This window comes from Bos indicus x Bos taurus, chromosome 3 (assembly GCF_003369695.1).
Source record: "Bos indicus x Bos taurus breed Angus x Brahman F1 hybrid chromosome 3, Bos_hybrid_MaternalHap_v2.0, whole genome shotgun sequence".
Taxonomy (NCBI): Eukaryota; Metazoa; Chordata; class Mammalia; order Artiodactyla; family Bovidae; genus Bos; species Bos indicus x Bos taurus.
In genome coordinates this window covers 67,358,113-67,372,934 of record NC_040078.1, presented here as the reverse complement: position 1 = coordinate 67,372,934, position 14,822 = coordinate 67,358,113, and the positions used below count along the sequence as shown (strand labels likewise).

The 14,822-nt window shown below is 39.8% G+C and overlaps 1 protein-coding gene across 1 annotated transcript in view; it reads left to right on the top strand.

Annotated features, from left to right (window-relative positions):
* AK5 (adenylate kinase 5) overlaps positions 1–14,822 on the top strand; it is a 260,480-nt gene that overhangs the window by 130,725 nt on the left and 114,933 nt on the right. Inside the window, exon 8 of the mRNA XM_027536848.1 lies at positions 5,725–5,801. Within this exon, the coding sequence (XP_027392649.1) occupies positions 5,725–5,801 (77 nt within the window). The remainder of the gene's footprint in view (positions 1–5,724; positions 5,802–14,822) is intronic.

Below are 14,822 nucleotides of genomic sequence, written 5' to 3'. Positions count from 1 at the left end.
TTCCAAGGCAAACCATTCATTATCACAGTAATCCAAGTCTATGCCCCGACTAGTAATGCTGAAGAAGCTGAAGTTGAATGGTTCTATGAAGACCTACAAAACCTTCTAGAACTAACACCCCAAAAAGATGTCCTTTTCATTATGGGGGACTGGAATGCAAAAGTAGGAAGTCAAGAAATAACTGGAGTAAGAGGAAAATTTGGCCTTGGAGTAGAAAATGAAGCAGGGCAAAGGCTAATAGAGTTTTGCCAAGAGATGCACTTGTCAGAGCAGACACTCTCTTCCAACAACACAAGACTCTACACAAGGACATCACCAGATGGTCAATACCGAAATCAGATTGATTATATTCTTTGCAGCTAAAGATGGAGAAGCTCTATTCAGTCAGCAAAAACAAGACTGGGAGCTGACTATGGCTCAGATCATGAACTCCTCATTGCCAAATTCAGACTGAAATTGAAGAAAGTAGGGAAAAACCACTAGACCATTCAGGTATGACCTAAATAAAATCCCTTATGATTATACAGTGGAAATGACAAATAGATTCAAGGGATTAGATCAGATAGACAGACTATTGTTACCATTAAAGAATGGACCAGTGTTTCTGGATCCTTCTCTCTTTCCAGAGAAATCAGAAGCCTGCACCAGTAGGTAAAATCTCCCAGCTGATAAACTTCAGTGACTCAGTGAATTAAAGAAAACATGTCCATGGGTTCTGCTCTGTGACTCATCAGTCCCCAGGTCTTGTGCCTTGGCTCTTTCCTTCTCTCTGAATCCTCTCTCTACATAATCTCAGCTGCTCCACAGCTCCCATATCACTTCCAATGATGAAGTGTGAATGACTTTCAATTCCTTTAAATTTTTTAAGTAAAAAATTGTGTGTATATATATATATATATCCGGTCCCATCACTTCATGGGAAATAGATGGGGAAACAGTGGAAACAGTGTCAGACTTTATTTTTTGGGCTCCAAAATCACTGCAGATGGTGACTGCAGCCATGAAATTAAAAGATTGTATATACATATATATATATACATACATATACATACATATATATATATATATATATATATATATATATATCTGGTCCCATCACTTCATGGGAAATAGATGGGGAAACAGTGTCAGACTTTAATTTTTGGGCTCCAAAATCACTGCAGATGGTGACTGCAGCCATGAAATTAAAAGACGCTTACTCCTTGGAAGGAAAGTTATGACCAACCTAGATAGCATATTCAAAAGCAGAGACATTCCTTTGCCAGCAAAGGTCCGTCTAGTCAAGGCTATGGTTTTTCCTGTAGTCATGTATGGATGTGAGAGTTGGACTGTGAAGAAGGCTGAGCACTGAAGAACTGATGCTTTTGAACTGTGGTGTTGGAGAAGACTCTTGAGAGTCCCTTGGACTGCAAGGAGATCCAACCAGTCCATTCTGAAGGAGATCAGCCCTGGGATTTCTTTGGAAGGAATGATGCTAAAGCTGAAACTCCAGTACTTTGGCCACCTCATGCGAAGAGTTGACTCATTGGAAAAGACTGATGCTGGGAGGGATTGGGGGCAGGAAGAGAAGGGGACGCCAGAGGATGAGATGGCTGGATGGCATCACTGACTTGATGGACATGAGTTTGGGTGAACTCCAGGAGTTGGTGATGGACAGGGAGGCCTGGCATGCTGCGATTCATGGGGTCGCAAAGAGTCAGACACGACTGAGCGACTGAACTGATGTATATATACATGATGATTTGATTCATGAAATGATTACTGTGGTCCAACTAGTTAACGTACCTGATCTTTTCATTGTTGTTGTTCAGTTGCTCAGTCATGTCTGACTCTTTGCAACTCCACGGACTGCAGCATGCCAGGCTTTCCTGTCCTTCACTGTCTCACAGAGTTTGCTCTAACTCATGTCCCTTGAATCGGTATGCCATCCAACCATCTTATCATTTGTCTCCCCCTTCTCCTCCCACCTTCAATCTTTCCCAGCATCAGGGTCTTTTCCAATGAACCAGTTCTTCCCATTAGGTGGTCAAAGTATTGGAGCTTCAGCTTCAGCATCAGTCCTTCCAATGAATATTTAGGGTTGATTTCCTTTAGGATTGACTGCTATGATCTCTTTGCTGTTCAAGGGAGTCTCAACAATCTTCAACACCAAAATTTAAAAGCATCAATTCTTTGGCTTTCAGAGAAGTGTTAGAGGAACTTTTATCTACAGATTCCCATCACTGCCCAGAAATCCCAGTCTTGCAGGAGGTTCCCTCTATTTGGTACTCAAACTGAGAGGAGGGTCTTCCCAAAACTTCAGATTGAAGATCCACTAACAGGGAAAACATCTTTACCATTGTCCCAGAACACAGTATGCTTAGCCTTCCAGTACCTCTGAAGCCAATGTATCTTCTTCTCAATTAAATTTAAGGGGACAACATTTCCAAAGACCGTTCTACATCTAAAGCTAGTGATGGTGAGTGATCCTGGGGGGTTCTATTTCAGCTCACACCTTTGTTATCTATGGGAAGGATATTTTTAAATCTGAAAAGTAATTTAGAAATTCGAATTATGGGGAAAAGAAAGCCATACTACCCCTTTTACAAAATGTCCTGATTTTGCTGTCTTTTTTGAGTATTAAGATCATTGTAGTTGTTTTATGTGTTAAATTGTCCAGTGAAAGATGCAAAGTGTGTACATATGGTTATATTTACCTCCCTATTTTGTATGTCAAGCCTTAAACTATTATTAAAGGTACCATTTTCAGCAAACCAAGCAACCAGTAGTAAAAGAAAATGAAAGCTATTCAATCATTATCTGAGCAGATAATGACATCCTGTCTATTGCCTTCTATGATCTATTAGTACTGTTTCCAAGAGCAACAACACGTCAAGAAATTCCATCCCTTGATGACACAGTAACATTTCTGTTAAAAACATTTTATTAGGAAAACCAATCTTTTCTTCCTTATGAGCAGGAGTTGTTTATTTTTTAAACAAAGACTGTTCATTCTCCCATTGATGAAGCTAGTTTTCTAATAATCTTGTTCCATTTTCAAATATTAATGTGTGACATCTCTGTTGACTGGGTTGTTTAAGACCCTTTCATGTTGTAGATTATTAAAACAACTAAAAGAACAGTTTCTAATTAAATAAGTAGGACACAGGAACTGAAGCAGCTAACTATTCAGTGAGCCTCTGTGTTCAGGTCATGTTGCTCATTTCAAAGGAACCACTTTAAAGTCTAAGGGGAGGGTATCATCTAAATACTTATCCCCACTTCCACTAGTCAGTCGTGAATCATTTCCATGTTGTGGAAGTAACAAAAGCTAATTAAAGTTGGCATTGCCTTTAACAAAGCTGTCAGTAGCAGCCACCTTGACCTTCATGAGCTGGAGAGACACCCCTTTATTCCACTTTCTTTTCTTCCATTTCTGCAGCCACTCAGTGACCCATCTCATCATCAATCACTCACTGTTTCTGTTTTCTCAGAATGTAGAAGGGACAGCACAGTCCTCCCCTGTAGAGCACTTTAATAGAAGATCATGTATACAAAACCTCTGGGATTGTGTCTGCTTGCAACTTGGAGTCAGTAGCCTGTGTTAGAAATGGGAGCTGTGACTTCTCTTCATCTCACTCACTTTCTGCATGACCTTGGCCAAGCTATGTAACTTCTCCACAGCTCATTTTCCTCTTTTCTAAAGTGACAGAGTAGAATTCTGTGAAATATTAAATTCTAAAATGTCTATGATCCTATCAGAGAGAAGTATACATTTTATTCCTGAGCTCTTTACTGCCTCCCAACACTAAAGTGCAAACTGGTCTTCCAGCTGGACCCTGAGACACCAAGTAGTTTGGCCCTAAGATACACCTTACAAAATTTTTATTTGAAAAATGCTTAAAGAACAAAGATAGGAAAATTACATCTTCTACTTAAAAATCATATATATAATTAAAGTTTCCATATCACCCCTACAGGCACTTTAACACTCGTGTTGCCAAGGGTATCACCAAGAATTGAGGAGTACATATTTATTCAACTATATGCGGCAGCTCTACGGTTCCTTTCCAAAATGATTTGATGGGTCAACCTTCTTCATTTTGAAAATCTTTATTGTACTTCAGTTTTTTTTTAATTACAGACACAATAAACTATCGTGTTCCTGTTTAGTATTTAGTTGATTTGATGGTGGGCTAGTAGTCAATTCTGTGAACAGCAGGGGTAATGATGAGAAGAGAAGAAGAAATGAGGAAAGACTGTGTGGGGACATACCTTGGTTCTTTTTCTAAAAGAAAATATGGAAGTAGCATCTCTAGGAGAGGTCTATATCTGAGAAGTGTGTGAGATGCTTGACACTTTTTTTTAAGAAATTCATCTTCATTTAACATTACTCATTGCATGTTCTGAACAAGAGTTATTTTGCAAGGACAAGTTTACAGTGAAGCAGAGTGGTTGGTTTCTTCACAGGTCCGTAGCATTTCATGGGCAGCACTGAATTCTGTCTTTCTGGCTAGTTAGGTAATATAGATTGCCCAGCAGGAAAGGCTTGTTAGATGAAGATGATAACTCAAGTGTGCTTCAGGAACCCCATTATGAAAATTGCTGGCCTAAGTGTAAGCCTTGGTCATTAATGGATAAATAATTCAGTGTAACCTGTAGTACCTAGGGGTAGAAACTCTGTATTAACAGATTAAGTTAACCTGATTTTTCCCACTTTCAGGGACTAACGTGATCCAAGGGCTGGAAGAAAAGCTCATCAGGTTCTCATGAAGTGAGCAAACTCAGCCCTTCTTTTTCTGGAACCCTTTGCTCTACTCCCACTGTATTTTGCTCCTGTTCCTTCCTCCTCAGTCACTGTTGCACACCCCTAAACCACTTCTCCTCCTGGACAACCCTTATTCACCCTCATAGTCTGGGCTCACAAACTAGTTCCTTGTGAAGAATCCTACCTCATCACCTCCTCCACTACTAGTCAGACTTAGTAGCTTTTTCCTTTTGGTCTCTGAACCTTGCTCTTGTCAAGTTAATCTTCTCTACCTCTTCTTAAGGGTAGAGACAGTGTCTAGATATCTGTTATCAAACCAAACTTGGGTCTGCTGCCCCCAGTGCAGTAAAGCCAATCTACCAACACTGGTTTGTGGTGAAGGAAAGTGCCATGTTATTTGCAAGGTGATAAACAAGGAGTTCAGGGCAGGTAGTGCTCAAAAAGTCAAACTCCTCTATGGGTTTCAGCCAAGCATTTTTAAAGTCCAGATGAGGGAGGGGCATCCCAGCATATGTGATCAACTCATCCCCAGTTCTCTGATTGGTTGATGGTGAGGTAACTGGGTGATGTTACAGGGGTTAACATTATCAATCCTTAGGCAACAGTAGGTCTGGGGGCTACATGCTCACAATCATCAAGTAGTTAATTTCTTCCATTTGGTGGTAATTTTAGCATCTGTAAAACAACTCAGGAAATGTGCATCAGATACTAATATTTAGGTACTTCAGAGAGAAGCCAGAGCAGAGGATAAGGAGGAAGGGTCTGTCTTGGGAAGGCCCTGTAGGATCCTGCCCAGTTACAGCTACATTTTCCATCTGCAGACCAGACAGTGCCTGGCAGATGGGAAGAGTTAAAAATATTGGAGAATTTAATATAATCACAAGGACAATATGGAAACCTCATGGGAGAGAGTTTACTTTAGAAACATGCAGAGACAACCTCCATCCATCAGGTAACATTTGTTTTCCTAATCTTAGGTTCAAGTGACCTTGATCCTTCAATGATGTTGGACACTGGAGAGATCATTGATATAGGATCTGATTATGAAGATCAGGTAATTAAAATCTAAAAATATTTGTCTATTTAAATGTTTTTAATTTTGGTCTTTATAAGTGTTTCATGAAAATTAGAATTACAAATCATTCTGTGAAATGATTACAGATAACTAATAATCTGTTCCATGATAAATCATACAGCTTTTATTCATCAACTTTGGCCCTCTAACCCTCTTTTATCCACAGATTCAAAGTGGCAATTAATTAAGGGAAGATCTGTGGTCAGAAGTTATATGAGCTAGAAGTAAGGCTACGCGAGGTTCTCTTGCCCAAGAATTTGTCTGTATGTCATTCTTCCCAATTATAAGCCCAGTATTTACTAACCACTGCCTACAGACTCGGGGCCCTGCTTTCTTTTTCTAACCTTTAAAAGGGACTGCTGACCAAGGACAACACAGCCAAGAAGTCACATATATTTTCTATTTGGATAAGAAATTTATCTGGGTCATTTTTTTCTCAGCACAAGAACTCTTCTTCCTGCCCTGTTTTAATGATCCAAAATAGTTGGCAAATGATCTGACTCTCTAATTAGGCCTTATTTTTTAAAAAGCATCTTGTCTGAAACTTCATCCACCTCTCACCAATGCTCTTCTGCAGTGGCTGAAAGCCAAGTGGGCATGTTCTCCTGGATTTTTCCCCCATTTTCAACTAATACATGTCACAAATTAATGAAATAGATCTGACCAGTGTCCAAATGTAATGGCTGTTTCTCTGTTTCACATACGTATTCAGAAACTATTTTCACAGGCTTTAAGTTTCTTCCCTTACATCACAAAGCAAGGAGACGATATTGACAAGTATTTAAAATATCTTTTAGCGTTTATTAAGCACTTCATACATACTAAACATTGGGCTAAGTTCCTTAACTTGATTATCTCGCTAATTCCCCACAACATCTCTAGGAAATAGGAATTACTATCTTTATTTCATAGATAAGAGAATTAAGACTCCAAGAGTAATTTGCATGCAGTTACACAAATAGTTTCACAGTGGAGCTTGTGAACTCAGGGCAGTTTCCCTAAACCTGCACTCTGCCACCCGCCATCCTCAGTCTCCAAAGACAGGCCATTCAGTGATGAATTTTTGGAGCCTTTTAAGTTGCTAACTCTTAAGATCTCAGCAGAGGCAAATGCCAAACAACCACTATAAAAATGAGCTCACCATCTAAAGTTATACACCGCACCAAGAAATGAACCATAGCATGAAATCCAGCTGATTAAACAAATGAAGGGTTCACACCCCAAGGACTAGACAGAACAGAAAAATCTGAAAGAAATCTTAATCAAGGAATATTTAAAATGTCCAAAGAGCTAAAGGGAAGATTAGAAGTCTTGAAACAAGTATGGGAAAGAATGGAAAGCAAGAGGCAAGAAGGAATAGTGAGGAAGAAATAGAAATTCTAGGCACAAAAAAATATTGTCATTGCAATAAAAATTCAATGAACAGGTTGTAGACTAGACACAGCTAAAAAGAGACAATGCTAGAGCTGAGGAAATTTCCTTAGAATAAAACAAAGAGCTAAAAGAGAGTTCTTCTTGTCAAAGAAAGAACTTGGGAGACACTGAGGATGGAATGATTGGGTCAACATGTTCTAAAAGGAGTTCCAGAAGGAGGATAGAGTGGAGGGAGTAGAGCTTCGTGTTAACAGATAATGGTTGAGAATTTTACAGAGATGAGAAAAGACAAGTCCCCAGATTGAAGGAGCACATTGTATCCTGAACAGGAAAAAAAGAATAACCCTCACTTTTCTTTTTTCATTTAGCAAATATCAATAGAGCACCTACTATGTGCCAGGTACTATTTCAGCACATCTAATCATATAAAACAGACAAGGAGCGTCCATCCAGGTGGGCAAGATAGTATACAAGAAACATGTTAGTAAATTAGTAAATATCCTAGATTGATATGTGCTATGAGAAGGAAAAAAAAATAGAACAAGGTAGGAAGGTCAGGAATGCTGGAGTAGGGACAGATTATAGTATTAACTAGGATAGTCAATATTAACTAGGATGGTCTCATTAAAGAGGTGAGATTTGAGCAAAGACTTGGCATATAATGTAAAACATAGAGAACACAAAATACTAAGGACAAAAATAAAATATTAAAAGTGAAAAGGCATTACCTAATAGCAGTTTGGAGGGGAAGGGCAACAGATACAATAAATCAGGTGCTTGCCTTTTCTGAGTACCTCCAATAAGTCAGATGCTATGCTTTATGGTTTACATACATCATTGCTAATCTTTCCAATAACTTAAGAAGGTAGCTCTGTTAAACTAAAACTCAGAAAGCTTAACTGACTTCCCAAGACCACATAACTAACAAGCAATAGAGTCAGGAATCAAACTATGATCAGTCTGGCACCAAAAGCTAGTTTATGCTTTCACATTCCAAATAAAGCCATTATCAAAGTCACTGACAATCCATTGCCAATTCCAGTTAACGCTTTTTCATTATCTTTCTTAACCTTTGCTGCCTTTGATCCACTCCTGTGACAGTAGTGCAAAAGCAGCCACAACTCTACTTAAACAAAAGTGTGGCTGTGTTCCAGTAAAACTTTATTTATGGTCACTGAAATTTGAATTCCACATATTTTCTTGTGATTTATTTTGACTATTTGAAAATGTAAAACCCTTTCTTAATGAAGACACTGTTTACAGTCAGCAGAGTGGATTTAGCCTGTGGCCATAGGTTGCTGTGGAGAAGGAAATGGCAACCCACTCAAGTATTCTTGCCTGGAAAATCCTGTGGATGGAGGAGCCTGGTGGGCTGCTGTCCATAGGGTCACACAGAGTTGGTCATGATTTAAGCGACTTAGCATGCATGCATGCATTGGAGAAGGAAATGGCAACCCACTCAAGTATTCTTGCCTGGAGAATCCCAGGGACGGGGAAGCTTGTGGGCTGCTGTCTATGGGGTCATGCAGAGTCTGACACTACTGAAGCGACTTAGCAGCAGCAGCATAAGTTGCTGACCATGACTATAAACCATCTCCACTTCTTGACACTGTCCTACTAGCTTCTAACATTTCTATAGTATTTAATACTGTTCTAAATGCTTCACATTTATTACATTTTATCCTGAGACAGTTACATGAGATTGATATCATTATCCCAATTTCACTCATAAGGAAACTGTAGCCCAGAGGAATTCAGAAGTTTACTTAAAGTCACACACCTGGCAAGAGGTAAAGACAGAATTCCAACACAGCTGTCCAACTGCAGAGCCAGGATCAGGAAAGATAGGTGAGGCTCTGCTATAGTAACAAATAAAACTCAAGGGACTTCGCTGGTGATCCAGTGGTTGAGACTCCATGCTTCCACAGCAAGGGACATGGGCTCAGCCTCTGGTCAGGGAACTAAGATTCAGCATGCCATAAATTTTTTTTTTATTTGTAAAAAGGAAAGAATAGCAAACTAATGGAGCTTACCTTCTTAAAACAAAAACAAAACCCATCAAAATTTGAGTGTTTTCCTTCCAGAGAGACATCTGAAGGGACCATGGATTAGAAGGGGAAAAGCGTGGGTTGGCGGGGAGTGGCGGAAACCTGCTCTTAATTGCATATTTCTTCCTCCCACGATCATGAGACATCCCCTGTCACTGACTCTGCCTATGTCTAAGGAAGTTGAAAACCGGAGCTTACTTAAGTGTTTAGTGAGTGCCAAGCCAGCCTGGACTGCAAAGCTCTTGCCCCCACTGTTCTCTCTCTCACACTTCTCTCACTTCTTGGTCCACTCTTTCTTGGTTTTCTTGTGAACACTGCTCCGTTGGTGCATTACTTCAATGTGAGCATCTCTGGTATCCTGGCAAAGAGAACCTTCGCTCCTCACTGCATGCGTTATCCTTTGAGCAGCTTGACCACAGGCATGATTTCAGCTTCATTCAGAGTCCCCTGGTGAGCTTCCAACGCCTACGTCTGCCTGCTAAACAGCACTGGTTGGATTTCCCACGTGCATCTCACACTCAGAACGTCCAAAACTGAACTTACTGTCTTCCCCCACAAAATCTGTTCTTCCTTCTGTTTCCCCTATTTCTGTGAATGGTACCACCACCCTCCCAGCTGCCCAAGCCAGAGACAAGGGCGTCTTCCTAGTCTCCTTCCTTTTTCTCCCTCCCTACATCAGGGTGATCAGAAAGCTGGTCAGCCGGTGCATTTTCCTGTGCAGACATCACTCCTTCCCTCTCCAGTTCCTCTGCCACTGCCCTGGTTCACACCCTCACCCTTCTTCCCCAGGACCGCTGAGACAGTGTCCGAACCAGTCTCCCTTCCCTAGGCTCCTCACCCACGAAAATCATCTTGCTTAAAAGCCAAGTCAGTCAGCATATCTCACTGCTTAAAACTCTTCATGGCTCTTCACTGATGTCAGAATTAAATCAGAACTCTTATCAGTATACATGGGAACTTTCAAATTAGCCTGACCATCACCTCCTTCCCCAAACTCATCCCTTGCCAATCACCAAAACACACTGCATGTGCCAGCCACACCAAGCCATTTGCAGTGCCCCTAAGTGGGGGCTGTGCTTTGTGAAGTCTCTTTCCTCTATGCGGAAGCTTCTGCAGCCCATCACCCCCGTGCCGGCTAACCTCTACTCATGGTCCATCAGGACCACACTCCTCCTTGAGGAAGCCCTTCTCCTTCCATGTCAGGTTCACCTTCTTGGGGGACCCACGAGCCCCTGTGTTCTAATATCCTTTTGCATTGTGTTCTGCTCTCCTGTCACTCAACCAATACACAATAGTGCTCAAAAAATGTCCATTTTTTGAAAAGTCAAAAAAATGATTTCTAGTTTTTCTACTTCAAGTGTTGAAAGGAAAAAAAAAAAAAAAAAGCCTAGGCTTTAGTATCCTGTGAAATTATCCTCCAAAAATGAAAGAGAAATAAAAACTATCTCAGACAGAATTTGAGGCAATTTGTTACCAGTAGATCTGCCTTGCAAGAAATGCTAAAAAGAAGTTCTTTAGAGAGAAAGAAAATAATATAGGTCAGAAATTCAGATCTACATAAAGAAAGGAAAAGTATCAGAGAATGAATAAGTGAAAGTAAAATAAAAACTTATTTTTCTTATTCTTAATTGATCTAACAGATAATGACGTGTTAAAAACAATAATAGCCACAGTGTATTTTATTATGTATGTTTGTGTATTAGTGAAATGATGACAACAAATGATGGAAGGGAGGAATGAGGAATATTTTGTTATTATAAGGTACTTGTACTGTCTGCTTATTTGAAAGTGGATTTGGATTAGTTTAAATGGCTATTGCAAATTCTAGAGCAACCACCTTTTTAAAAAAAAGTTTAAAAAGAAACATAATTTATATGTTAAGGAAGGAGAGAAAATGGAATCATATAAAATACTTAACTAAAGATACAAAGGCAGAAAAAGTTTGGAGATTAAAAGAAGAAGCAAAGAACATGGGCAATAAATAGAAAATAGTAACAAATGCTAGATGATAATCCAGCTATATCAGCAGACACTTTAAATATCAGTGATTTAAATACTCCAATTAAAAGACAGAGATTTTCAAAATCGATCAAAAAAAGACCCAACCACATGCTGTCTTCGTCATTATTGTTCAGTCACTAAGTCATGTCTGACTCTACTACATCCCCACAGACTGTAGCCCGCCAGGTTCCTCTGTCCATGGAATTTTCCAGGCAAGCGTACTGGAGTGGGTTGCCATTTCCTTCTCCAGGGGATATTCCCAACCAAAGGACCAAACCCGCATCTCCTTTATTGCAGGCAGATTCTAAATTTACCGCTGAGCCACAGGGAAGCCCACATGCTATCTGCAAGAAACTTATCTTAAATATAAAAGGTACATATAGATTAACAAAAAGGAATAGAGAAAGATGTATATTGTTAGCACTAAATAAAAGAAAGCAAAAATAGCTATATTAATTTCAGACAGGGCAAATTTCAAAGCAAGAAAAGTTATCAGGGATAAAGAAGAGTGGTACATGATGATAATGGGGTCAATACTCCAAGAAGATGTAACCAATTCATAGTGTATATGCTGCTAACAACAGAGTGTTTCTAGACTCATCATTTGCCCAAGTCTTTGGTCCCATTCTTTCCATCTGCTCTAGAACTTTGCTCCATTAACTGGTACTGCTTTGTCTTTCTAAAAGCTCTCATCTTCAGAGTATCTTTTTTATCTATCTACCAACCCACCCCTCACCCCCACTTCGAAGAAAGAAGGCCATTAACATTGCCAAATGTCATAGAAAGGCCACATAGGATACTGTCTTTCCTCTACCCTTTCCTTCAGCACTAAATCTGGCGAAAGAGAAGTCAGCTCCCCTGCTTCTATGCTCTCACCTCCCATTCTGTCCTATAAGCCAGCTTCTGCCTATTTGTTCCCCTAAGAGAGCTTTAGAAGTCATCTCATTACTGCCAAGTCAGGAGAACATTTCCTAGTTCCTACAATGTCTGGGGCTCAAGACACTAGCTTGCATTTCTGCTTTCTCAAAACACTTGGGTGCCTTGGTTTAATACCACCTCTGTGGCCATTATTTCTTTACCTCCTTCCCCCAGCATGGTTTTTCTTACTCTGCCCTCCCTTTAAAATAGTATGTTCACCCAGTTCCTTTTTTCATTGTTTGTTTAATGCCAGCTTTCAAGGAAGGAAGAATATGTTTAACACTGTTACATAGTCATTCTGTTTAAAAACCATCCAGATGACTTAAAGGCTGTGTCAGGAGTGGGAGGGTCCCTCTTCTCACACCACACAACTGCTTCAGCTAAGCCCATGACTTCACCTTTTTTAATTTACTTATTCATTCAACTCATATAGAGAATATTTGATGTGCCAGACTCTTATGTGAGTTACTGAAAATATACAGTGAGCAAAAGAAGATACCGTTCCTACTCTCATTGCTCTTACAGGTAAAAATAGATAATAGAATAATCACATAAGTAGAAAATCAAAACTATGCTAAGTGTTTGGGAGAAGTACATAGTGCCATGTGTGTGATCAGTGGGATTTATCCCAGGGATGCAAGAATTTTTCAGTATCCACAAACCAATCAGTGTGACACACCACATCAACAAGTTGAAAAATGAAAATTATATGATCATCTCAATAGATGCAGGAAAAGCTTTTGACAAAATTCAACAGCCATTTATGATAAAAAAAAAAAAAACCTCTTCAGAAAGTGGGCACAGAGGGAACCTACCTCAACATAATAAAGGCCATATATGACAAACCTACAGTTAACATCATACTGAACTGTGAAAAGCTGAAAACATTTCCTCTAAGATCAGAAATAGGACAAGAATGTCCACTCTTACCACTTTTATTCAATATAGTTTTGGAAGTCCTAAACATAGCAGTCAGAGACAAAAAGAGAAGTAAATGGAATCCAAACTGAAAAAGAAGTAAAACTTTTATTGTTTGCAGATGACATGATACTATATATAGAATATCCTCAAGATGCTACCAGAACACTAGGAGAGCTCATCAATGAATTTGCTCAAGTTGCAGAATACAAAACTAATACAAAGAAATCTTTTGCATTTCTATACACTAACAATGAAAGATCAGAAAGAGTAATTAAGGAAACAATCCCATTTACCATCACATCAAAAATAATAAAATACCTAGGAAAAAAAACTACCTAAGGAGGCGAAAGACTTAGAAAACTATAAGACACTGATGAAAGAAATAAAAGATGACACAAACAGATGGAGAGATATATCATGTTCTTGGTTGGAAGAATCAATATTGTCAAAATGATTATACTACACAAGGCAATCTACAGATTCAGTGCAATCCCTATCAAATTACCACTGGCATTTTTCACAGAACTAAAATTAAAAAATCTTAAAATTGTATGGAGACACAAATTGACCCCAAAAAGCCAAGGCAATCTTGAGAAAGAAAAACTGAGCTGGAAGAATCAGCTCCCTGACTTTGGACTATACTACAAATCTACAGTCATCAAAACAGTATGGTACTGGCACAAAAACAGGAATATAGGTCAATCAGATCAGATCAGATCAGTTGCTCAGTCGTGTCCGACTCTTTGCGACCCCATGAAGCGCAGCACGCCAGGCCTCCCTGTCCATCACCAACTCCCGGAGTTCACTCAGACTCACGTCCATCGAGTCAGTGATGCCATCCAGCCATCTCATCCTCTGTCGTCCCCTTCTCCTCCTGCCCCCAATCCCTCCCAGCATAAGAGTATTTTCCAATGAGTCAACTCTTCGCATGAGGTGGCCAAAGTACTAGAGTTTCAGCTTGAGCATCATTCCTTCCAAAGAAATCCCAGGGCTGATCTCCTTCAGAATGGACTGGTTGGATCTCCTTGCAGTCCAAGGGACTCTCAAGAGTCTTCTCCAACACTACAGTTCAAAAGCATCAATTCTTCGGCGCTCAGCCTTCTTCACAGTCCAACTCTCACATCCATACATGACCACAGGAAAAACCATAGCCTTGACTAGACGGACCTTTGCTGGCAAAGGAATGTCTCTGCTTTTGAATATGCTATCTAGGTTGGTCATAACTTTCCTTCCAAGGAGTAAGCGTCTTTTAATTTCATGGCTGAAGTCACCATCTGTAGTGATTTTGGAGTCCAGAAAAATAAAGTCTGACACGGTTTCCACTGTTTCCCCATCTATTTCCCATGAAGTGGTGGGACTGGATGCCGTGATCTTCATTTTCTGAATGTTGAGCTTTAAGCCAACTTTTTCACTCTCCACTTTCACTTTCATCAAGAGGCTTTTGAGTTCACTTTCTGCCATAAGGGTGGTGTTATCTGCATATCTGAGGTTACTGATATTTCTCCCGGCAATTTTGATTCCAGTTTGTGCTTCTTCCAGTCCAGCGTTTCTCATGATGTACTCTGCATATAAGTTAAATAAGCAGGGTGACAATATACAGCCTTGATGAACTCCTTTTCCTATTTGGAACCAGTCTGTTGTTCCATGTCCAGTTCTAACTGTTGCTTCCTGACCTGCATACAGATTGCTCAAGAGACAGATCAGGTGGCCTGGTATTCCCATCTCAAAGAATTTTCCA